The sequence below is a fragment of the Ahaetulla prasina genome, chromosome 2 (assembly GCF_028640845.1).
Source record: "Ahaetulla prasina isolate Xishuangbanna chromosome 2, ASM2864084v1, whole genome shotgun sequence".
NCBI lineage: Eukaryota > Metazoa > Chordata > Lepidosauria > Squamata > Colubridae > Ahaetulla > Ahaetulla prasina.
In genome coordinates, this window is record NC_080540.1 from 157,086,263 (window position 1) to 157,111,265 (window position 25,003).

The window sequence follows — 25,003 nt, forward strand, 5'->3', positions numbered from 1 at the left end:
ACGAAGGTTTTTAACCAGAATTAGCACAGCATTGGTATATGGACAGTTGTGCATACAAGTACAGTACGGGGAAGGGTGGTTATATATTCCCGGGCGCCTGGATGGCTATTGGAGGCTTGTTACGCAATCAGCTGCGGTTCAGAATTTAATATCATCCTTTTATATTTCAGGCTGTTAAGATACCATTTCTGCAAACGTGGGTGCAATGAGCCTGCGTGGGTGCAATGAGCACTTAAGTACCAACCCCGCTCCACCTCCCTCTCCCCCCGGGACGCGAGAGGCAGAACTCCCGGCAAAAACGGATGCGCATCCTAGGCTGCCCTTCGAAGGACCGTGGAAGCTGTTGGCTGCGGACACGCAGCAAACCCTCTGCTTTCTCAGTGACTCATAGTGGCCTGCTTGAAGGGGAGGGAGGGCGTCGTAGGTCTCTCGGAATTACTCTGGGGTGGGGGAGGTGGAAGAGGGGGTAGACTAGATCAGGGGTCTCCAACCTTGCCAACTTTAAACCTGGTGGGCTTCAACTCCCAGCAAAGCCGGCTGGGGAATTCTGGGAGTTGAAAGTCCGCCAGGCTTAAAATTGCCAAGGTTGGAGACCCCTGGACAAGATGGCTTTTTGATCTCGCCTCCCTTCAATGACTTGGTGCGACTCCCCCGTTCAAGAGGGAGGGGAAAGCCAGGGTGACCCACACGTGCACAGGGTGGGACCGCCGAGAGAGAGAGAGAGAGAGAAGAGGAACTGCGAAGCAACCTCGGATAGTGGGGAGCAGGTGACTTGAAGCAGAGGATGAACGTGCAAGTAGTGTGTGGAAGAGAAACGCTTGGCTTCGGAGTATAAAAGGTAAGCGGGCGAGTTGAGACGTGAGCGATGGAGGAAGAGAAAGGCCAGGTAAAATCTGCGGAGGAAGAGTGCAGAAACCTCCCCCGCGGAAAGGGGGATCCGATGACGACAAAGGTCTCTAAAGAAAGCGACCCTCCCCCCCAAAGAGATCCCTACAAGGGGGTCAAGGGGGCAGAGAGGTCGTCGGCAGGGAGAGTGGGGTTCCGCGCCCGGCTTTGCGCTCGGAGAGGCTAGAGGTGCCGAACACTGCCCGTGGGACCACGGCGGGACAGCGTTCACGCCCGTGGGTGTGGGCATTGCGCTCCAACCGCACCCGAAGGAATTGAACAGCTGCTTCCCGGCTTCGGCTGCCCCCGGATGGGGAGGGGAAAACCTCGCCCAGGCGAGGCTTTAGTGACTGCGGAGCGAGCGAACGAAGCAGAGAAGGGGCAGGTAGATGAGGAGGAGAAGAAAGGGATCGCCGTGTCCCGGGCGTCCCGCTGGCTGCTGCGACGGTAAGCTTGACGAGGCAGGGGCGCGCTTGTGCGTGGACAGTCCCGCAGAAGAAAGGGAAGAGGAGCGCGAGGGGTGGTTCTGTTAAATGGGGCATTCTGGGTTGTGGAAGGGAAGCCTACCCTGCGGGGGTCTCGGGAGAGCTGTGAAAAGGGGTTTGGGCAGTAGGTGCCTGGAGGAAAATAGCTATTGCGGGAGCCTCAAAATAAGAAATCAGACAGGTAGGGTTCCTGTCTGGGTTCACTGTTGGGATTCCCATCTCTTTTCTCTCTCTCCCCTTCTTCTGGCAGGTCGCTTATATCTTTAATAAGGTTGAACAGGCAGAAGTGCAACAGAAGTGTGTTGTACCATCATATAGGAGATACTGGTATCTAGTGAATTTCTGACTTGTCATCATTTCTGTTCATTTCAAGAAAAAAGTTTGGACTCAGGAATAGATGGTGTGCACATGATTAGGGTTATAGATTGGGGACAGCCTGCCTCCCAAAGCTAGATGCAGTGGGGTACAAAGAAGAACGTGTCTTCTTCGTTTTCTGCTTGTGAACATCTGAGGGGCATCTGGTTTGGCATTATGAAAAGCAAAGTACAGGACTAAAATCAGCCTTGGTCTGATCCCATTGGGCCCTTGGATTCTTAAGGTCTTGTTTTTTTCAGCTGTTGGGAAGAGCTCTTATCTTTCATACTCCTTTTCTTCTTCTTTAGAAATCTAGTCTATGAGTGGTTTGAGTTGCATGAAAGAAAGGAGCTTCTGTCAACAGCAATAACAACAATTTGATATTGCTTGTAGAAAGCTGTGTAGAAGCCATGATTTGACTTAAACTGGAGGGGTTCCAATCCAGGAGGGTGAGGCTGGGCTATTTCCTTAAGGGCCCTCTTTATTATTTGTTGTCATATTTATGAAAAGTTGCCATTGACAGCAAATGTTCTGAAAAGAAGCCTCCGTGAGATATTCACATACAATTATATAACAGTCCCCCCCACTCCAATAATCTAAGAATAATCCATAAGAGGATGTCAGTTTTGGGAAAGGTTAATTTTTTGCTACATATATATCCTCCTCCTGAAAATTCAAGGAATGCCTATCTCTTCTTGTTTTATCCTCATACCGTTGTTAGTAGATTGAGGTAAACTCCATAGACATACATTCTTGGTCCAGTCAACCCATTTTCCATTACTCTATGTTATCTACCTTTATATACAGTAACACTTTTAGTTGAATTAGATTTTTGTTGGTTTGCACAAGATAAAATAAACTAACCCAACATACCACATGAAAACATATAGAAGGTTAAAACTAATCCAGCTTAATGTGTTGTCTACATATGGGCTACCAGTCTCCATATTGTATGTGAGCTCAGCCACTGACTCCAAACAACTTGCTTTCCACCTGGTGCTTAGCTTTCCCTTTTGCAGGTTCATCACCCCCATCCCTCCCTGGCAGGGACATGAGGGAGAGGGCGTCATCCAACCACACTAGAGAACCAACCCAACGCATCCAGGTGGAGTTCAGTATGGCCCCGAGGAACCCCCATGTGAATACTTGCCTTTTTGCTGCTTGCCTCTGCCTTTGGAGAGGGTAAGTAATATGACTGTTGGGAGTGTGGAGATGCTTATTCTGGAACAGGTAGCCTCAAGAGCATGTGGGTTTTGAAATCACTTTGGAGAACTTTGGGATCAGAGCAGGAGTACTGAAGAGGAGCAGTCTCCTTTAAGCACATTTTCCCACCTTCCCCTCTCTACAGAGCCAATAATAGGACGAGAACAGCCTCTGCAGCTATACTCTCAGCTCAGTTTTTCCCTTTTCTCCCTCCCCCTCCCATTAAATATGAGCACAATTCCTAAATGCCAAAAAAATCTGGGTTTAGAATTTAAATTGAGGGAAGCAGGAAGTAGGGCTCCCCAGAATGTGATCGTGAACATTATTCTTGGATGAGCTGATACAGATTTGTAGCTTGACCTGAGCATGCTACAGATAGCCTTCTAAACACAAGATGGCTGGGGGGCGGAATCGTGGGAAAGGAGATTGGATGACGATGCTCTTACCGTTTTATTGTGGGGATAGTTAATAAATGTGGAATGTGAAATGTGGAATGTTAAGAAATGTGGAAGGTGTGTGGAATCCTCCAACCTCCTCACTTGCTGGTAAGACAACAAATACCAATCGCATTCCCATCAGGGATGGGACGCAGTTGGGAGAGGGTAGACGAATGTTTGGGAGAGTACATTTATCCACCCATCAGATTGTCGGGTGGATGTCATCCATGAGCCAAGGATAGTTGCTATTGGTGCTGAATGTAGGAGAAGAGTTGTATGTCATGTTTCTTCATCTCAGGTACCAGCAAGCAGCCATCATTAAGGGTGATTTTCATGTTGGCTAAAATAGATGCTGTAACAGCCCTGTGTATAATAACTATGGATTTATTTCTGATGTACATGTGTGGCGTCTTCTGTAAAGCCAAGAATTAGAAAGAAGCTGAAATGGGCAACTGCCATTAGCAGTGCTCCAGTATTAAGTCAAGTATTTTTGTGAAACTTTCTAGACTGCTCGTCTTTATGCATTCATAGAGTCTTTCTTGCTCTAATGCCCCTTCCCCCCAAGTACTGGATTCAAACTCTTTATCACCTCTGACAAGCCCGGTTACAGGTAGTCTTTGACTTATGATCACGATTGGAACCAGAACGTCCATTGCTAAGTAAAGTGGTTGTTAAATGAGTCACACTCGATTTATTATCGTTCTTGCCAGGGTCGTTAAGTGAAACTGTCATTGTTGTATGAAACCTGAAGTCATTAAGCAAATCCAGCTTCCCCGGTTGACTTTGGTTGTTGGAAGTTGGTTGGGAAGGGTGCAGATGGTGATCATGTGACCCTGGGATACTGCAACTATCATTCATTGTCAAGGGCCTGAATTTTCATGGTGTGATTGTAGGAACACTTGTGATAGTCACAAGTGAGAAGACCTGTTGTAAGTCACTTTTTTCAGCACCAGCACTAAATGTATGGTTGTAAATCAAGGAATACTTGCATTGTGCTGGTCCAACACATTTAACTAAAACATTTCAGATGGCCAAGCTGAGGATTGGAGAAGGTTCCAGCTTCAGGCCTTGGAATGCTAACCCAGTGACCACACTAGACTAGAAGGATCAATTGCCTAATGTCCTATTCCATAACTCAGAGCGCAAGCACCATTCTTCCCCTTGTACTCACCAAGGACCTCTGCCTCAGAGAGTAGAAGAGAAACCAGGATGTTCCCTGTTTTAAACCTTATTGAAATTTGGAAATGGTGTGGCATGGGGGTTTCGCTTTCTGCTTCCTTCCTTTCTAATCTTGAAAACAAAGCATTGTTTAAGATACTTTTTCCCAGCCTATTAACCAGACAGGTAGCAAATGGGAGGTGTGTAGCAGTGGTGGAATTCAATTTTTTTTTATTACCGATTCTATGGGTGTGGCTTGGTGGGCAAGGGAAGGATACTGCAAAATCTCCATTCCCACCCCACTCCAGGGGAAGGATCTTGCAAAATCTCCATTCCCACCCCACTCCAGTGGAAGGACACTGCAAAATCTCCATTTCCTCCCCACTCCAGGGGGAAGGACATTGCAAAATCTCCATTCCCACCCCACTCCAGGGGGAAGGATATTGCAAAATCTCCATTCCCACCCCACTCTGGGGCCAGCCAGAGATGGTAGTTGCCGGTTCCCTGAACTACTCAAAATTTCCGCTACCAGAACCTGTCAGAATCTGCTGAATAGCACCACTGGTGTGTAGTCTAAGTCTTGCCCATTTGGAAGATACCCATTTTGAAAAATCAAAGCTTTACAGTTAGCACGGAGAAAGAGGCATAAGGCAACTATGTCTGCATTAAGTCACCTGCTTGCCACTGCTGACTGACTAGGCAAGTGGCAAAGCGCAGTGGCGCTTGAGAGGTTCTCTACTGGAGTGTTTGTGTGAGTGGGCTTTGGAGAGAGAGGAATTTGCATGACCCCTTTCTGATTTTTTTTCAGGCTGTACAACTATTCAAGGGTCACCCTTAGCCTTTTTGTGGCACGTCAAGGGTTGCATTCCAAAAAGTGGGTAGATCTGGGATGAGATTCAATCGGCTTTAATTTAAACATAGCAATAGCTTAACCATTTTTTCCCTTTGCCCATAAAAAAAAATACAATTTGGGAAAACGTGGAGGTTTCGGTGTGTCTGTGCCTGTGTGCAGCTTTGGGGCCCAAGCTGTGCTGTCAGCTGATGGCCTTTTCCCACCTCAGATGCTTTGAGGACACTCCCAGCTTCAGAGAAGAAAGAGGTCCTGTGGTCCTTTGGAGATTTACAGGCTCACTGCAGCTTCTATATAGGCTTTAATTAATGTATACAAGAACTGAAAGCTCCAGAACCCCTCCCACAGGGGTGGAGTTCAATTTTTTTTATTATCGGTTCTGTGGGCGTGGCTTGGTGGGTGTGGTGTGGCTTGGTGGGCGTGGCAGGGGAAGGATATTGCAAAGTCTCCATTCCCTCCCCACTCCTGGGGGGAAGGATGTTACAAAATCTCCATTCCTACCCCACTCCATGGGAAGGATATTGCAAAATCCCCATTCCCTCCCCACTCCTGGGGGAAGGATATTGCAAAATCTCCATTCCCACCTCACTCCAGGGGAAGAATACTGCAAAATCCCCATTCCTGGGGGAAGGATATTGCAAAATTTCCATTCCCATCCCACTCTGGGGCCAGCCAGAGGTGGTATTTGCCGGTTCTCCGAACTGCTTAAAATTTCTGCTGCTGGTTCGTCAGAACCTGCTGAATAGCACCCCTGCCCTCCCCTCCCCTTTTTGGGCAGGGAATCCAATGCAGCGCATCTCATGGCCCTAAAAGAAAATACTAGGAGTGGACGTTTTCCATTCTGCAGAGCAGAAATAGAAACCATCATACCACCACTCCCATAATTTATCGCGTGATCACAAAAGCCCTGGGGAACTTAGCTCTGGTTTATGAGTAGCCATTATAGATTACGATGAGCCAGTTACAGCATAGCCCTCGGCTTGTTCAGTCAGATGCATGTTCCACTGGAAGGATTCAAACAAGTTTTTACCCCCAAACTGTCAGAATGCAGTCTTCAAGTACAGGTCTGCTCCCTTAAGGGTAAACCTCACTGCTCAGTGTAGTTTACTTTCCAGGAATGCAACCTGCTTTTTTTGAATGCTGCAGCCATCATGCTTCTCCTGCCCCACTGCTATGAATGAGAAACACAGATGTGACATGTTCCGTAGCCATATTCCTGTCTCCAGTGAAAAACTGCTTTTGGGCAGGGGTGGTTTGATCAAGTGAGAAGGAGCGAGATAGTGCTTGGACTTCGGCAGAATTCGTCTGTAGGCCTTTAGGCGGAAAGCATATGCAGTTGTTGTGAGATACTTTCCTGGAATACTATGTGTGATGGCAATAACGCGGCATGCAAGAATCGGTAAAGCTATACATCCAACTGCTATGAGGATGTCCTGAGTCCATTGGGTGGTTGCTATGGCGGCCTCTTCTCATCAGGAAACCTGGCTCCATTCCCTTTTCCCACATTCATATGTCTGTGTCTCCCACTGCCTGGGCTACTCCTACTCTATTCCCTCTGCTGCAGAGACATCCTGCTTTAGCTCTGGGAGGGGCGCTGCCTTTTGTCATGGGAACATCCTTCCACTCCCCCTCCCCCATTTTTGGGTGCTGAGCCTTGGGGGGATACTTTTGATCTCCAACCTTGCTTTTATCTAGTGCCAGAGGGGGCCCAGGTAGGGAATTTCCCCCTGCAAACTCAACCACCCAGGTGCAGCCCTCTCCCTTAGGTGGTGGAGCCTGGCTGGATGGGCAGAAAGTGGTTTTTTTTTTGTTTGTTTTTTACAACTCTGCACACATGTTTGACAAAATGCACGAAGCCCAGCTCTGTGTGGAGAGAGAAGCCTGTGTGGAGTAAAAAATTAAAATGCAGGCGATACGATTTTTCATTGCCTATTTCTCCCACACACTTCCATCAGTTTGCCTTCTGCCCCTCTGTCAGAATATACAACCATCTAGAAGGTTTTGTAGTGGAGCCAGCAGTTTTGGTGGCCAGGGCATCTGGGTCCTCTTCTCTCTCATGGCAGAGAGAAGAGGAAAATATGTATATATGTGTGTGTGTGTGTGTGTACAATGTGTGTGTGTGTACAATGTGTGTGTGTGTGTGTGTGTACAATGTGTGTGTGTGCAATAGTCTCATTCTATTTGTATATTTTACAAAGTCAACTTATTGTGTGTGTGTGTGTACAATGTGTGTGTGTGTACAATGTGTGTGTGTGTGTGTGTGTACAGTCAGCCTTTGATCTACAAACAAAATTGAGCCCAAAATTTCTGTTGCTAAGTGAAGCATTTGTTAAGTGAGTTTTGCTTCGCTTTACGACCTTTCTTCCCACAGCTGTTAACTAAACCACTGCAGTTGTTAAGCTAGTAACACAGTTGTTAAAGTGAATCTGGTTTCTCCATTGACTTTACTTGCCAGAAGGTCACAAAAGGGACCCCAGGATCAGGGGGGAAATCCAGCAGGTGCTGACAGGTTATGGAGGAACCGGTAGCGGAAATTTTGAGCAGTTCGGAGAACCAGAGAAAATGCCACCTCTGGCTGGCCTCAGAGTGGGCTGGGAATGGTGATTTTGCAATATCCTTCCCCCAGGAGTGGGGAGGGAATGGGGATTTTTGACATAAACTGTTTCAACTCCTACCCTCAAAACGACGCTATAGAGCACTGCACACCAGAACAACTAGACACAAGAACAGTTTTTTCCCGAAGGCCATCACTCTGCTAAACAAATAATTCCCTCAACACTGTCAAACTATTTACTAAGTCTGCACTACTATTAATCTTCTCGTTTTCATCACCAATCTCTTTCCACTTATGACTGTATGACTGTAACTTGTTGCTGGCAATCCTTATGATTTATATTGATATATTGATCATCAATTGTGTTGTAAATGTTGTACCTTGATGAAGGTATCTTTTCTTTTATGTACACTGAGAGCATATGCACCAAGACAAATTCCTTGTGTGTCCAATCACACTTGGCCAATAAAATTCTATTCTATTCTGAAGTGGGGTGGGAATGGAGATTTTGCAGTATCCTTCCCCTTTTGCAGTATCCTTCCACCAAGCCACACCCACCAAACCACGCCCACAGAACCGGTAGTGAAAAAATTCGGATTTCACCACTCCTCCGGATACTGCGACCATCATAAATATGAACCAGTTGTCAAGCATCTGAATTTCGAACACGTGACCATAGGGGGTGCTGCAATGATTGTAAGGGTCAAAAATGGTCATAAGTCCCTTCTTTTTTCCAGCACCACTCTTAACTTCAAATGGTCACTAAATGAACTGTTGTCAGTTGAGGACTACCTGTATTTAAATTTATTAGCCAGTTGTCTTTGGAGTTTCAGAATAATTCAGCTTCATTCTTCAATTCTCACCTGGAAGTGGAGAATATATCTCCTATCTGAATTTGATGAAAATACATGGAAAAGAAAGAATTTTGGTGCCTGGGAAAAGAGGCAGAAATGGTGCTGTTCCAGCATTTTGTGTGGCATGTTAACATAACTACACTGGCAAGCCTTCCCTTGATTCACAAGCCTCTCCCTCTTGCTTGGTATTTAAGCCAGAGAGCCACTACCATTTCCTGCTGGGTTAGATTATTTATAATACATATAAATATCCTCTAATTAAAAACAACAACATAGCACAATAAGCAGCTACTACCAGCTGTTTCAGCTGATCACAACTATTCTGTTGTGTTCCCTGGTCTGGTGGTTAGGAATGATTTTACTCAGTCAGGGACTGGCCCCTTAATTGGAGATCCTGTACACAGCCAAATGATCATATTAAAGTAATATTCATCAGTTACTGCTCTGGTAGAAAAGTATGTCACGGAATGCACCTGCCCAGACTGATGAACCCTATTCTGTTTCAGTAATAAGTGTGGCAATTGATGCTACCATTACAGTTTTAATGAGGGAATCGCCTGTGGTGGCACAGTGGTTAGAATGCAGTATTGCAGGCTAATTCTGCCGACTGCCAGTAGTTCGATCCTGACCGACTCAAGGTTGATTCAGCCTTCCATCCTTCCGAGGTCGGTAAAATTGAGGAGCCAGATAGTTGGGGGCAATAGGCTGACTCTGTAAACCGCTTAGAAAGGACTGCAAAGCACAGTGAAAGTCTAAATGTTATTGCTATTTACTTCCCCCCAAGCATCACTTGCTAGTAGGATTCCCATCAGGGGTCAGACACAGTTGAGTGAGTGTAGGTGAACGTTTGAGAGAGTACATTTATCCACCTGTCAGATTGTCAGGTGGATGTCAGATGCACAGTCTGTGACCCGTTGACTAATTTTGAACACAGGTCTACCACTTTTTTGAAAGAGAGCTAAGCGTGTGTCCATGGATGAAGGCAGAGAGCACAGTATTAAAGCAGAGTGGCCATTGATAGTGAGCTACCTGCATCTTCAGCTAGCCCTGCAATGGAATTCCAGCAATGGCAGCTAATCCAGTTTGGTTCCCATGGCTGGCCGCACCTGGAAGTAGATGAAGAACAGCCGTGGTATTAGAGCAGAGCAGGCAAAATTGTGCCATTCCAAGTCCCAGGTAATTAAAATAGTAATAAGGACAGCCATATAAAATCAGTTGTGGGCAGAAGCATGAAAAAAAAAAATTGTAACGTGACAAAAGCCAGAACACACAGTTAGTAGAACCTTATTTTTTTAAAAAAACACTGTAACTCACTTGAGAGCATTAGTCCTAATTTTTAAACCTAGATCCAGAGCTGCCCTGAAAGAAAGCTAAACTCATGTTGTTGTTGTTTTAAAAAACGGGTCTTTCAAAAGAGTGCTAGAGCTTTACTTACTAAGAGTGTACATAAGACCTCGTTAAATTTTTGAAAAGTGCTGGTCAGGCCATATGTGAGTAACCAAGTACCTAGATCGATATCTGATTTCCTGGAATTCTGAAAAGACCACCTATCTAAGAGCTGCCAAATTGTAGCATCAACAATTTGTAGAAAAACACAGATAGTAGGCGCCCAGTATCCAGTCTTACCTATAACCCAGTGATGGTTAACCTTTTTGGTGCTGAGTGCCCAAAGCGCACGTGAATACACTTGTACGTGGCCGAACCCCCCCAAATGCAATGTGAGCACCCATGCGCATGTGCCTTGCGCATGTGCATACATCCCCCTTTTGGGCCTGGAAAGACTCCTGCACCAACCTGGAAGCCAAAATGGGGCGCAGTGGAGCCGCACGAGGCCCCACTGTGTCCCGTTTTGGCTTCCAGGTTGGTGCAGGAGGCTTTCCAGGACCAAAAAGAGGCATGTGGGGGGGGCTCGCGTTGCACCCCTGCAATTTGTTTTGTCTTCCAGGTTGGTGCAGGAGGTCTTCTAGGCCCAAAACGGGGTGTGGGGGGCGCGCATGCAAACCCCCAAAATGCAATGTGAGCGCCCCCCCAAGCATGCACCCTGCCCCTATGCGTGCGTGCATCCCCCACATACGCCCCATGTATATACGGCAGACCATCTGCCTGGCGGGAGACGCGTGCACATGCGCGGTGGAGCTGGGCTGGCATGCCTACTGAAAGGACTCTGCGGGCCACCTGTGGCACACGTGCCATAGGTTCACCATCACGGCTGTAACCTAACCCAAATGGCTACTGTACTGAGGGCAGGTTTTCAGCAATGTAAAGCGGCTGATAGGACTTTGGCGGATCCCAACTTTGTCCACACCCACAACCATGCTAGTGATGAATCGTGTTAGATTGTATCAGTGGTCAGAATGGTTTCAGGAGAGGAACCCTTTCACTACTTTGAAACTAGGTCAGCTAAAGATGGCTCCAAATTACCTTAGCTCTGTGCTGAGGAGGCAGCAAAGGCAACCCTGGTCTATGGTAGGTGAGAATGGCCTTGGGAGACAGGGGAATGAGATGCTGCCTAGGGAACAGTTAGACAAGGGGAGGAGAGGGAGCCCGCAGTTGCATAACAGGTGGAGAAAGAAACTCAGAAAGGAACTGCCTGTAAGGTATCAGGCTGTTAATGGAAATAGCCAGAGATTTATACTTTCAGATTTGTAAGACTCTGTTAATGTAGCCTTGCAATAAAGTATTACCTCATCTGGTTCCGTTTCCTGTTTGATCTACCTGGGAAGCCTGATACTCTGGGAGGACACAGGATAAAACAGTGGTTACCAGGCATGTTGATGCTATATTTAGGATGTCAACCTTCCCAGGCAAACCAGATAAGAAATACAACTACCCATATTTTTCAGAGTATAAGACACACTTCTTCCCCCCAAAAAAGAGAGTGAAAATCTGGATGTGTCAAAAGGAGGTATCAGAGGCTGAAAAAAGCCTCAGAAATGAAGCTTCAGAAAAAAAAGCTTCCAAACAGAGCTTCAGAAAAAAAGCCTCAGAAATGAAGCCTCAGAAAAAAAAGCCTCCAATCAGAGCTTCAGAAAAAAAGCCTCTGAAACAAAGTTTCAGAGGCTTTTTTCTGAAGCTCTGTTTCGGAGGCTTTCAGAAGCAGAAAAAAAAACTTTTTTTCTGAAATGGAGTTTCAGAAGTTTCAGAGACTGAAAAAAAAGCAAGGCACAGAGCTCACAACCAGTGAACCTGTTGCTAAAATGGGAACAGCTGACTGGGGGTATTCCAGGAGGCTGATCCACCCGCCAATCAGCTTTTTTCTTATTTTCCTCCCCAAGAACTAAGGTGCGTCTTATACTCCGAAAAATACGGTAGATAAACTAATTCCATTTGATTGTAAGGTTACTTTAACTGAATCTTGCAAGTCTGAGAGTACAAACTTTGCACCATCGCTTTTAATTGCTTGATCCATTTCTTTCTCTGACCATTAAGCTACTGAGGGTTCCTGCCTCTCTTGTCTGATTTTTTTTCAAATGAGCATCTCTTTCTCTCATTTACCAAGGTGATTCACAGTGGTGTATTAACCATTAAGCAGACTAAGCACGTACTTAGGGCACCAGGCCTAAAGTGGGCACCACAAAGTTGAGAAAGAAAAAAAAAAATCCAATGAAGATTTGTATAGTATGTATAAAGGAAGGGGGGGGCACCATGATTTGTCAGTGCTTAGGGCACCAGTGAGCCTTAATCCACCATATTCCATAACATCAGGGGATTCACAATTGCACAATTGAACCTATTCTCTCTCTCTCTCTCTCTCTCTCTCATTCCTAATTAATTCTTGCTCTGAGAGCAAGGAATAAAATGCTTCCTGCCCATTTTCTCTTTTCCTCTCAAATTTTTCTTTCTCTTTTAGAATGCTGGGCCACAGTTCCTTGGGACCCAAAGTGCTGGCAGAATCTGTTCTGAATTCTAACGCCATGTGCATGACCCTGCCCTGGCTGACCCGGCGCCAATTTGGACTCTGTGTACGCAGCCCAGAAGTGATGGCTTCAGCCTTACAGGGCATCCACCTTGCCCTGCACGAGTGCCAACACCAGTTGCAAGAGAGGCGCTGGGATTGTTCGGACCTGAGCAGCGGGGGCACTGTGCTTCTTAACAGTGCCATTCTGAAGAGAGGTGAGCGGAGGATTAAGTGGGAGAAAATGCTGGGCAGGGGACTAAGCTTTTCTTTCCTCTTCCTTGGGGTTGGGATGGGCACTAAAATTAGGAGTTGGTTCATCTTCTCACTTCCCATGGTTCCCATTCTATCCTTTCCTTTCCCCCTTTACTGATATAGTGCCCACAAAAAAATGAAGTAACATGGGATTACAGAAAAACAGGGAAGACTGTCAGCATACCTGGGCAACTTGGCATGGATAGATCTATATTAAAAATGTAAATGCAAGGACCCCAAAGGAAGGTATGGCAAGACCGTGCTTGTGTGTAGAAAAAGAACCTGCCACATTTTGTTTCAGGTTTAGCTGGTCTTCATTTAGTTCAGTGGTGTCAAATTCGAGGGTGCTTAGATCTGGCCTGCGGGGCCGACCTGGAAACAGCGAAGGACTGGCCCGCAGTGCCTCTGCCAGTGAAAACGGAGCTCGGGAGGGCTGCGTGCGGCCCTCTTGAGCTCCGCTTTTCAGGCAGAGGGTTGCAGGAGGCCGTCGTAGCCGAAAAAATAGCTTTTATTTTTATTTATTTATTTGTCAATCATATATAAGATAACAGGTAAAAGTATAAACATAATTTGGATACATGAAAGGAGTAAGTAAAAAAGGAATATTAGGAATATAGGGACGGTAGGCATGCAGGTGCATTTATGCACACCTCTTAGGAATGGGGTGAGGTCAACAGTAGACAGTTTAAGCTTGGGAGCCCGTTTTTGCTGGCAGAGCGCTTGGGCTACCACAGGTGCCCCAGACACAAGTGACGTCGAGCTGACCATGCCCATTCTGGCCACACCCATCCCAGCCCCCCCCCCCAGGTCAAACACAACCCTCATGTGGCCCTCAAAGAAATTGAGTTTGATACCCCTGATTTAGTTATTAAGCCTCTTGGATAAAATCCTTTCTTTCCCCCATGGCACCTTAAAGGCTTCAATATAAATTGCTTTCAACATTTGATTTGTTTCATGAAGATATGTTGTAGGTCATTAGAAATTTAAAAGGGGGGAGAGCAGGGCTGGGGAGTTAAACTGACCTGGCTCATGAGCTTCTGCACCTAGAAAGTATTGTGAGAATAAGAATCAGAAATCTGTCTTTTGTCATTTAAAAGCATTAGCTTTTAGTTACCCCTCCTGGAATATTTTTAAAATGCTACAGTAGGTATTAAAAGAGCCGTGGTGGCGCAGTGATTAGAATGCAATACTGCAGGCTAACTCACTGCTTACTCCAGGAGTTCGATTCTGACCGGCTCAAGGTTGACTCAGCCTTCCATCCTTCCAAGATCAATAAAATGAGGACCCAGATTGTTGGAGACAATATGCTGACTCTATCAACCACTTAGAGAGGGGCTGTCAAGCACTGTGAAGCAGTATATGAGTCTAAGTGCTGTTGCTATTGCATGCAATAGTCTTTTTGCCTTGTTGCAAAAAGAAAATGTGGAGTTGAAGAAGAACTTTCTCTGCCTCGATTAAGTCGCAGAAATAAAGAGACTGAAGAATGGCAAAAAGGTTCAAAGAACAACTCTATAGTATAACTTACCCTTTTACAGAGACTTGCTGCATCTCTGCACTTATGCCAACTCCATTAATGGACCCTTCAAACAGCTTCCCTGAATTTTTGGAATTAGGGGTAACACTTTAAAAAAAGGGGAGACAGGGAAATTTCCAGGACTACAGATTAGGGTTATTGGAATGCATGAGGCTAAATGTATCACCCCTGGATATTTTATGATCAAGAGTAAGGAGGATATTTTTGTGACTAAAAGGGTACAGAGTAAATAATGTGCCTCAGTGGCTTTAGGGCACCAATTTTGCTTCTGATTTTGTCCCCGTCCCCCCCCCCAAAATCTGGGATAATTGTGCCCTTGAAAACTGTTGATTTGTCAACACAGCTTAGATGTTCTCTGAAAGCTGAAAACTGGATATAGTCAGTTGGGCCTTGAGTTGCTACTCCTGATTTAACTATTAATCCAGTTTGGACGTTGAAACCAAAAATTACTGGGCCATGGCCCAGGAGTTGGGGGCCCCTGGTCTAAGCTATCTGAAATGAATTCTTCCTTCCTTGTACATTGTAATATGCAGCCAACTATTTTCAGTTTGAAAGTAAAATTGGTTCCACCAGGAAGAGGAGCAAATAATGGCGGTAGGGGTAGGATGCAATTCCTGTAGGGCTGCTGTCAGCAAACAGCATCTTTGAGCCGCTCAGAATTGCTTCGAACTGGGAGATGGCGGCAAATAAATTTGATAATAATAATCTTTGCCCCTATCACCTCAAAATGGCTTCTTGCTAACTCCCACCAAATAGGAGCAGCAGCTGTTCCTTTTCCTTGCGTCAGTAAGGATCCTGCTGCTGAGGCTGGGCTTCTTTGGTTGGCTCGCTCTCCTCGGCTCCTTCCTCTGTTCCCATATCTGTGCTGCGGAGGGAGGATCCTTGGCTGTGAACTCCAATTCCTAGCATCCCTCTCCATTAGTGGCTCCCCATTGGGGCCCAAAGCCATCTTGTAGAACCAGATCTTGAGGCCCATAGTGAAAGTCAAAAGAGTAGAAGCTGATCTCACTTCAAGGGGCAAGATATTTGAAAGGACAGGAGCCATGGCAGAGAAGGCTCTTCTTGGACCAACAACCCCCAGCTGAAATTCCTTAACTGACGGGAACTACAGTATGCCCCTTCTGTCAATGCGGGTGGGACAGGTCAATCCCATTGGGATGAGATGGTAGCCTGGACCCATGCCATGGGTCCAATACCTTGATTGCACCTGGAAGCAAGCCAGCAACCAGCAAGGTGCGTGCATAAGTCCCTGTCCTAATATTCCATTTTTACTTACTCTTTTCATGTATCCAAATTACGTTTATACTGTTATCCTATATATGATTGACAAATAAAATAAATAAAAATAAATAAAATAAAATAAAATTAGCCATACTGGGAGGAATGCTGGGAGCTGAAGTTTAGCAACATTAGGAGGGCCAAAGTTAAGAGGACCATCATCCTTTTAAGGAATGGACAAACCTGACAGTAACTGCTCGGGTACAGTCTTCAGAAAAAGAGGTGATTTGTAGAAGACTCTTGACCGCATGTAGAGTTGGGAAAAGGCACCCTTAGATGATGGATTCCTGACTTGAAAAGGTATGAGCAAGAAGAATCCTGCCAAAAGCAACAGCAGCAATTCGTTGCTTTTGCTTCCTTTTCTCCCTAGCTGGACCAACAACTGGGAAGCGGTGACTGGCAGCGATTCTGATGCCCGTCTGCATCTCTGTTCTGTGGGTGGCATGGCGGCAAGCATCGTCTCCCAGGTGGAGGGAGCAGCTGAGAGCATTTTGCTAAAGCCTGCCTGGTCACGGCTGCCCTTCTTTACGCCCCTGCCTTTCTTCCCAGGTGCTGCCTCACCCAGGCCTCTTGCCTTGGTTGTGTTAAGAGTGGCCAACACCTGACTCCAGAGGCAAATTGGCAGGCATCTCTTTTCTTTTGTCCTTTGCATCTCTTTTATTAATTGAGCTTTGAAGGAGCCGGTTCTAAATTTAAACCCGAGTTCAAAGCGAGGCCTCTGGGCAGGCAAGAGCTGGAGCAAGCTCCAACCCAAGCACCTGGGCTGAGCCGCTGCTTGATGTGTCAGCTGCTGCTTGATGTGTCATGAGTTTGGTGGGGCTCATCTGCGTTCACAGGGATAGGAGAAGCATCAGGAGACTAATGAAGAATGGATTAAGGAGGAAATGCCTAATAGGTAACAGGGACTAGAGGCATTGTGATGATAGATACCATGGCTAATTTACATTATAAAGCAAGTCTGTATCAATTTATAAACAACAATCAAGAAGAAAAATACCAGCTCTAGGCATGCCTGATGCTTAGCAGTCCTAATGAGTTCAACGCAACATAAGTAGGAATACCCATGTTTCTCAACCTGATGTTCTCCAGACGTGTTGAACTGCAGCCCATCAACTGCAGTGCAGCCTGCCCAACAGTTGTGTCTGTGTGATTTTACAAAATGTTGAGGTCCAACGTATCCGGAGGCATCAGCTTACAGAAGGCTGTTAGACGAGGGCATATTTAGGCTATGGAGTAATTTAGGAGTAATTGTTTTTCCCAAGGGAATCCTGGGATTAGTGCATTAGTGAGGCAGGAAGATCCAGAAGTTCTTTAGGGAAGCAAGCTGTAATAACTCATCCATACTGTGAAGATAAATAGTTTTAGAGTAGATTTTCAGAGACCACCCACAGCTTTAATTCAGTTTGAATTATTAGCTGTTACATATGCACACATGCTTAATTTGATGAAAGGATGACAATCCATCTTTCTTCAACCCCAAATGAGGATTATTTCAGTTTTGGATTTAGATATGAGGATGTTGTAAAGTGGACAGAGTACTAGTCCTCATTTTTTTAAAAAAATGAAGGAATTGTGGTGGGATTAAGAGCCTCGGTGGTGCAATGGTTAGACTGCAGTACTGCAGGCTACTTCTGCTGACTGGTGGCTGCCAGCAATTTGGCAGTTCAAATCTCACCAGGCTCAAGGTTCACTCAGCCTTCCATCCTTCCGAGGTAGGCAAAATAAGGACCCAGATTGTTGGGGAAAATAGGCTGACTCTGTAAAACTGCTTAGAGAGGGCTGTAAAGCACTATATAAATCTAAGTGCTATTGCTATTAAGGAGACATTGACCCCTGCTGATCTTACACCTAAATGCCCAAGAGTCAAAACATCAACTTGAACACAAGTACTTTTTATGTAAAGGCTTCTTGGCTTGAACCTCTAGAAAACTTTCTACTCTTCACTGTGTCTGCTTCCTAGGCTTCCGGGAAAGCGCCTTTGTCTTCTCCTTGCTAGCAGCTGGTGTGACCCATGCAGTGGCAACTGCATGCAGTCTGGGGGAACTACAAAGCTGTGGCTGTGCCAGACAAGGCACAGAGAACCAGAAACTGAAACTGAGCCAGCTGCAGTCTCTAAGCCGGGGCAAGAGCCTGCCCCCTGTGCCGTCTTCGTTGTGGGGACAGCCTAGCCCGCAGGACACCTGGGAATGGGGTGGCTGCAGTGCAGATTTTGCATATGCCCAGAGATTTGCCCGGCATTTTTTGGACCCACGAAGAAAACCCCGTGATGCCCATGCCCGGATGCAGCTACACAGTCATCGTGTGGGCAGAAAGGTAAGATGTGAATCTTGGGCAGGGTTTTGGAGGATGGGAGTGTTGTCAGTAATACGTGGCATAATGAAAGCTCTGAGAAAGGGCAATCATGGAGACAACTCTTATTGCTACAATTCTGCCACAGTTGCATTACTTGGTGTTAGTAACAGTTAAATCTATTTCTGTTATCTGGTACAGTATTTAATATTCTCAGAATTCATGGGAATTTTTTTTTAATGTTTATTGCTAATGTGCAGCTATCATGGCCGTGGAGATGAGTTTGAGAACATAAAGTTGATAATATTAAATGTGGCTCGACTAAATTCAGATTCTTTTCCCAAACCATGTGTTGAGACACTGTGGTGTGCAAGAGAAATACATTCCAACAACCTACTCTCAGAGGGAAATTTGCCTGCTGTGTTTCTGCATGATTTACCATTCTAATTATGCTTGCTTCCATTCAGGAATTCTACTGTATTTCTACATTAGATGTAGAGATTTAGCACAATTATTTATGTTATTTATTCCCAATACAGGGAAGCAGTAGGATTTTCTTCTTTTGCATGAACCTCTGATGGAGCTTGCTTCTATTAATCAGGCGGTGTGCTTGGAGTAGCTGATCCAACAGAAATACAATTGCTTGGCTCCTCTAAATGAAACTTTCTCATATGAGAGAGTAAACTGTTCTTACATCGATGCAACCCTCTGGGTAATAAGACATTTGGGAGCAAGTTTATAGACCTGCTTAAAAAGTTGTCTGCATACATCATCATCCAAAATTGAGACCTGCATAAAGGCAAAGAAATTTTGGGTACAAATGCATAGGTGGTTAGAAAAAATGACCAGACAATATATAGAGTTTAAGCCAGAATTATTTTTACTAGGTATTATATCAGATACTTATGATAAAGGGACAATATAGCTAATATTACACATCTTGACCGCAGCAAGAATTGTGTATGCACAGCAGTGGAAGAATAAAAACACCCCTTCAGAGGAGGAGACGATAAGGAAGATACTAGTCTGTGTGGAAATGGACAGACTAATACTAAAAATAAAAGATAAAGGAGATACAGAATACTGTGCTACATGAGATAGTTTCTATCAATGGTTAGAAACACGAGGTAGAAGTTGGAAAGAATCAGGTTAGATGGACATGGAAAGAGACATTATGTATGTATTAGAATGTAGGTATTAGAATGATAGATAAGTCGACATACTAGAATATGATGGTCAGAAATTACTGTACAACACTAGCACTGTTTAAAATAGTATATATGTTGTTTTTACCTTTGTTTCATGTTAAGTGGAACGTCAGGACAATTATACTATATTCAATATATTTATATGTAAACAATAAAAATATATTTTTTAAAAAAATAATTGAGGCATTCTGCAAAATTCAAGCAAGAAAACTGGAAAATTAGTTTATTTTCTAAAAACATGACTGTGGGTTTATTTGACTCCTGTCTGAAAGTATGTTCTATTGTAGAACACTTTCCAGATTTGTCCTGATTTTCCGTATAGATGCTTTTTAAATATTGAGACTATAATGGATAGAACTTGGAAAAGCAATAAAATAGGTTTTAGAATGAATTAAACTGAAATGCACCATTGCCTATGAGCTTGGAGTCTATGTATGGGACATGCCTCTGAGAGGGGGAGTCATGCTCCTCTCCAGCCATTATTTCCCTGTAAATAGTCTTGGAGTTACGCTGTAGAGGAAATGTTAGGTCTCCAAGATCAACTGCCTTGGATAGTTCTGTCCTCCATTAAATTATCTAGTATCTTTACAAGTTACTGTTGGAAGAAATGTCCATCTGGGTTCAGTTCTAAATGGGGAAAAAGACACTGGAAACATGGAGTCTGCTTGGAAAGATGGTTTAATGGAGGATAGGATCACATGGTTTGAGTTCCTGAACAGAAAAGGGGTGAGATGCTGAGCGCGCCCTGGCTTTAAGCTCTCTCTAAGCTTTGAACTTCCCGGGGCACAGGAAGAGTATCCTGATTGGTTGTCAGACTCCCAGAGGCTGGAGGTCTTAGCTAGCCTTGTTGGTTGATGTAATGTTCCCAGGTGCCATGTGGTGAATTTCTGTTGCTAGATGGGTCCTATTGTGTTGCAGATGATGGTCCATTGACAAAGATGGGGAGAATGAGTTTCTGCCTCTGGCCCATTGACAAAGGTGGGGGGAGACAGGAAGCTGCAGGGAGCTGCTTTGTCCTTAAAACATGTTTCTCCATTTCTCATCCAGGGAAATATATGATTCTGCCCTTTTTAATATTTTCTAAGATATTTCATTCTTCTATGAGAGGGGTGGGTGCTAACTTCCTACAATACCAAGTAAGTGATCATCACCATGTCTTGTGGCAAAGAATTATGCAGATTCATTCTTCACTATGTGAAGGAGTGCTTTCTGTGATCTGTTTTAAATCTTCTCATCCACCTCATAGGATGGCATTTGTAGTATTTTGAGACAAGGTGAAGAACTGTTCATTATGCCACGAATGTTGTTATTCATCTATTAGATCCCTCTCTTTTTTTCCAAGCTAAAAAATTTGGAAGACTAGGTTTTGTCCTCATAGGGAAGCTGTTTGAATTTGAGTCCTCCTCTTAAAGTATTTTTTTCCAGTTCTGTTAAGATATTTTTTCCCCCAAATGTGGCAACAAAAAACTATCGACATCTCACTCCAGATGTGCATGTACTATACATTTATATAGGGTTATGATAAGGGTTAGCATTTTTATTCTGTCTCTTTCCTAATTCTCCCTAGCGTGAAATCTGTTTTTTCTATACAGAGTAGTCAACACTTCCACTGAGCTATTCTTTACAATCCCAAGAGCATTTTCCTGGTTGGTTGAAGACGGCTCAAAGCCCATCAGTGTAAATGTGAAACTAGAGGGTTTTGTTCCAACGTGTATCACTTAACACTCACTTAAATTGAATTCCATTTGCTGTTTGGCTGACCATTCATCCAGCTTGAAGAGGTCCCTCTGGTGCTCATCACAATCCTGCCTAGTTTTTACCTCTTAGAATATTTCAGTGTCATCCATAAACTCAGCCAGCTCATTGCTTATTTCTCAAGATTGTTTATGAATATCCTTGTGGGATTCCACTTCTTTTCTCTTTGAGAAAATTACCCCATTTAATCCTATTTGGGGGATTTTTAAAAAAACAAGTTAGTTTTTAAAGGACACATCTTTTTATCCATTGATGCCAAGTTTACTCAAAAAGTTTTGAAAAGGAAACTTCTCACAGGTGTTTTTTAAAAAAATCAGGTATATTGTGTTGATAGAGTCAGCTGTAGTTGGTACTCTCAAAAACCTCTAAAACGTTGGAGAAGCAGGTGGCATACATGTCTACATGAAAGCTATATATTGCAGGTAGAGGTAGTCCTCAACTTACAACAGTTTGTTTAGTGACTGCTCAAAGTTACAACAGGACTGAAGAAAGTGAGTTATGACCATTTTTCACACTTACGACTGATTGCAGCATTCCCAAGGTCACATGATCAAAATTTGTCTGCTTGGCAACTAGTTCATATTTGTGCTGGTTGCAATATGCCATGGTCATGTGATCACCTTTTGCAATCTTCCGACAAGCAAAGTCAGAAGAATTTTAGGTGCCAAAATGCACTCCAAAAATTGGATTCAGTTTCTCTGCAGATGGACTTATCCATGAATACACTGTATGCAATACTACTTCTAAAAATATATATCCACATATACTCATGGATAAGCCCATCCATGGATGAGCTGACTCAATTTTTTAACTAAAATACCATGAAAAATAGATACCGATATGGATTACCCAAGGATAAGCCAATTGTGGAAATTAAAACATGCCAACATTTTGAGCGCTAGCTTATCTACGAGTGGCACATTTTTGGTTAAAAATTTGAGGAACGGTTTATTAGTGAATGTGAGTATTTGTGAGTATATACATTGTTTTGGTATTGGAAGCTCAACTAGAAAGGTAGGGGAATTCTGGAAGGTTCCAGACTAAAAAAAACCTGGCTTGCTCCATAGACTAAAGACAGTTGAGTTAACACTTCCAACCTATTTGGCTGATGCTTTCTTAGCTTTCTTACGTTAAGTGCGTGGCTAAATTATGGATTGGCCTGATAAAAAAAATTTATGAAATATATGCCGGCTTTGGATTCTCAGGAAAAGAAATAGATAGATTTCAATCAGCACCTCTGCTCCCTTTCCACAGGTACTATGAATTTCAGCTCCTTGGTGGGATCAAAAGAAGCAGGGGATTTCAACCTTTTTCTACAGCTAACCTTCCCTTCTGATCTTTCTTGGCAGGTGGTGTCAGAGCTGAGCAAGCGCAGGTGTAAATGTCACGGCCCTTCTGGGAGCTGCCAGTTTCGGACATGTTGGTTAGCAGCCCCTGATTTTCGCCATGTGGGTTCCATCTTACGGGATCGAATGGACCATGCCACACTCTCACGGCTGGACAACAGAAACTCGGGAGCCTTCTGGCCACGACTCCACAGCTCCCACCTGGCCAAGCACCTCATCTTCTATGAATCCTCCCCTGACTTCTGTGAGCCGGATCCGAGCCTAGGTTCCTCAGGCACCCACGGTCGCCCTTGCGTCAAGAGCAGCCCGCAGCCAGATGGCTGTAGCAGCCTGTGCTGTGGGCGCGGCCACAACATGCTGCAGGAGCAGCGAGCTCAGCGTTGCCAGTGCCGTTTCCACTGGTGCTGCCATGTGCAGTGTGAGGAGTGTCCTTCCACGGAGTGGGTTAGTGTCTGCAAATGAATAGAGAAGGCCTAACCCCTTACACCATGCTCCAGCCAGCCATGTGACAAGTGCCTGCTGCAGTATCAGCCATAGTGGTCAGAAGACTGAGCTTTGGGCTGCTGACTTGCTTGCTCTGTCCTGGAAACGTACCTGCTCATTCCAAGAGAAGATTTGCTTCCAATAGAGGGTGAGCAGCAAGGAAGAATTCCTCAAAGAGATACTCTTTTTTTTCCCCCTTCTCTTGACCGCCAGCTTGGTCCTATTTCAGTTTATTGCAAACTGCCCTATATGATTTAATGGGTGGAGAATAGACTTGATCCTGTCCTGCCACTGCAGGAAGAAACAAACAGAACCAAAGTGGCAAAAATTCTATATCGGGGCTAGATTTTTCACAGGCTAGAGTCAAGGAAGGGAGACGTTTTAAAACCAGCATGGTCCTGGAACCTCAAAACTTCTCCTATATAAGGACTTGGAACATTAAAAGTTTTAGTTGGAGGGTGTTTGCTGTTCGCAGCTACCATAGTAGGATAAATAGACTGTCATTTGGGGGCAAAAAAATTAGCAGTAGATTTGCAAAAATTGCAGTTGTTGCTAATAGCTCAGCCCACTGGCAAAATTAAAACTGGGGTGCTGTATTGCAAGATTAATTTATTATTTTGCTCTTTTACTAATCTATATTTGTAAAGCTGTTTGTTATAGTTAATGGAGGGAAAGATGGTCTCTAGTTTTATCTGGGAAACCTACGTCTATTTCTTTTGTCAACCTGCATATGTTATGTGCTTCCCCTCAGTAAACATGAGTTCCCCACCTTAAGCCCGTATCTTCCGTTTGATTAAAGATAGAACAGAACAGTAACAGAGTTGGAAAGGACCTTGGAGGTCATCTAGTCCAACCCCCTGCTCACGCAGGAGACCTGTACTAGGGATTCGAACCACCGAACTGCCAACCTTTCTGATTGAAAAGCACAGCGTTTTAGCCACTGAGCCACCAAGTCATTTCGGAGCCCCTTGGCCAGAACAGATTTTTTTTACTACCTTTCTCACTTACACAAGTATTAGTTTCTTGGTTAAAATAAAATGATTTTAATGATTTTCACACCAAACACTACTCGTATAATGTATAGCACAGATAAGCATTGTAACTACATGATCAATCCTGAGATTTAAATCCACGATAGCATCAATAAATTAGTAAAAATATACAGTTTTGTTTTAGAAAATTGCTCCATTCAAAAGATAGAGAAGATGTTTATTTTTAAAAAACCCTGTCCATGAAATCAAACTATAGACTAGTTTAAATGGATTGGAAAGCTGGGTTCCAACATAGAAAGATAAACAAACCAGTTTCCATGAGGTCAGAGCACATTACCTGGAGAACAAACTATTGAGGGGTGGGGGGGGTACCTACACAATCAGTACCTACACTGTTAAACTCCAGAAACTTAGCTGGATCAAAATATACATTTCCTTCGTATTAGATGGTTTCTGGCCTGCCAGGATTTAGAAGCCAATCTTGGATGCTTGCAGAATTCTTTGTAACGGAGAGGAGTTTCTTCTGCAGTTGTACCCATGAAGAAAACGTTTTTCAGGACTGTTTTTCAGGACCCTCCTAGCCACGCAGTTGAAGTGCTGTTTACCTGCCTTTAGGTCACTAAGAACCTGATAGGCATAGTATTTGGCTTCCCCATTCATCTTTATTTTGTCTCTGTTTCAAGTCACTGCCGTCCCATAAGTTCCAGGGATGGGGTCAGAATAAAAGGGGAAATGCTACATTAGCAACTGAGGGTGAATTAAGCTTTCTCATAAGCTTACAAAGTAGTTCTTAGTTTGAAAATGTCTGAGAAGTGAAGTCTTGAGCAGAAGGTAATAAAAAGGTTTGCAGCCAGTTTCTAGAGCAATGTTTCTCTAAACTGTGTGGACTTTTACTCCCACAATTCTCCAGCTAACATGCTAACCAGGGAAATCTGGGAGTTGAAGTACACCTAGCTTAAAGTTGCGAGGTTGAGAAACATTGCTCTAAAGCAGGGGTCTCCAACCTTGGAAACTTTAAGATTTGTGGACTTCAACTCCCAGAGTTCCTCAGCCAGCTTTGCTTAGATTGATGAGATGCCACTGCAGGTAAATCCTGGAAAAGGGAAAAACATACCATATACAAATAACAGGGGTGAAATCCAGCAGGTTCTGACAGGTTCCGGAGAACCGGTAGCAGAAATTTTAAAC

General features: G+C 44.3%; 1 protein-coding gene across 2 annotated transcripts; it reads left to right on the top strand.

Annotated features, from left to right (window-relative positions):
• Positions 1–610: 610 nt before the first annotated feature.
• Positions 611–23,895, top strand: WNT10B (Wnt family member 10B). Of its 2 annotated transcripts, none has more exons than XM_058169464.1 (5): positions 611–838; positions 2,744–2,906; positions 12,631–12,893; positions 17,703–18,055; positions 22,344–23,895. In XM_058169464.1, exons 2-5 carry the CDS (start codon positions 2,776–2,778, stop codon positions 22,800–22,802), a joined length of 1,206 nt encoding a protein of 401 aa, XP_058025447.1. In that variant the 5' UTR covers positions 611–838; positions 2,744–2,775; the 3' UTR covers positions 22,803–23,895. The 2 variants fall into 2 exon arrangements, with proteins under 2 accessions (XP_058025447.1, XP_058025446.1); XM_058169463.1 differs by lacking the exon at positions 611–838 and adding an exon at positions 1,017–1,332.
• The last annotated feature ends 1,108 nt before the right edge of the window (positions 23,896–25,003 follow it).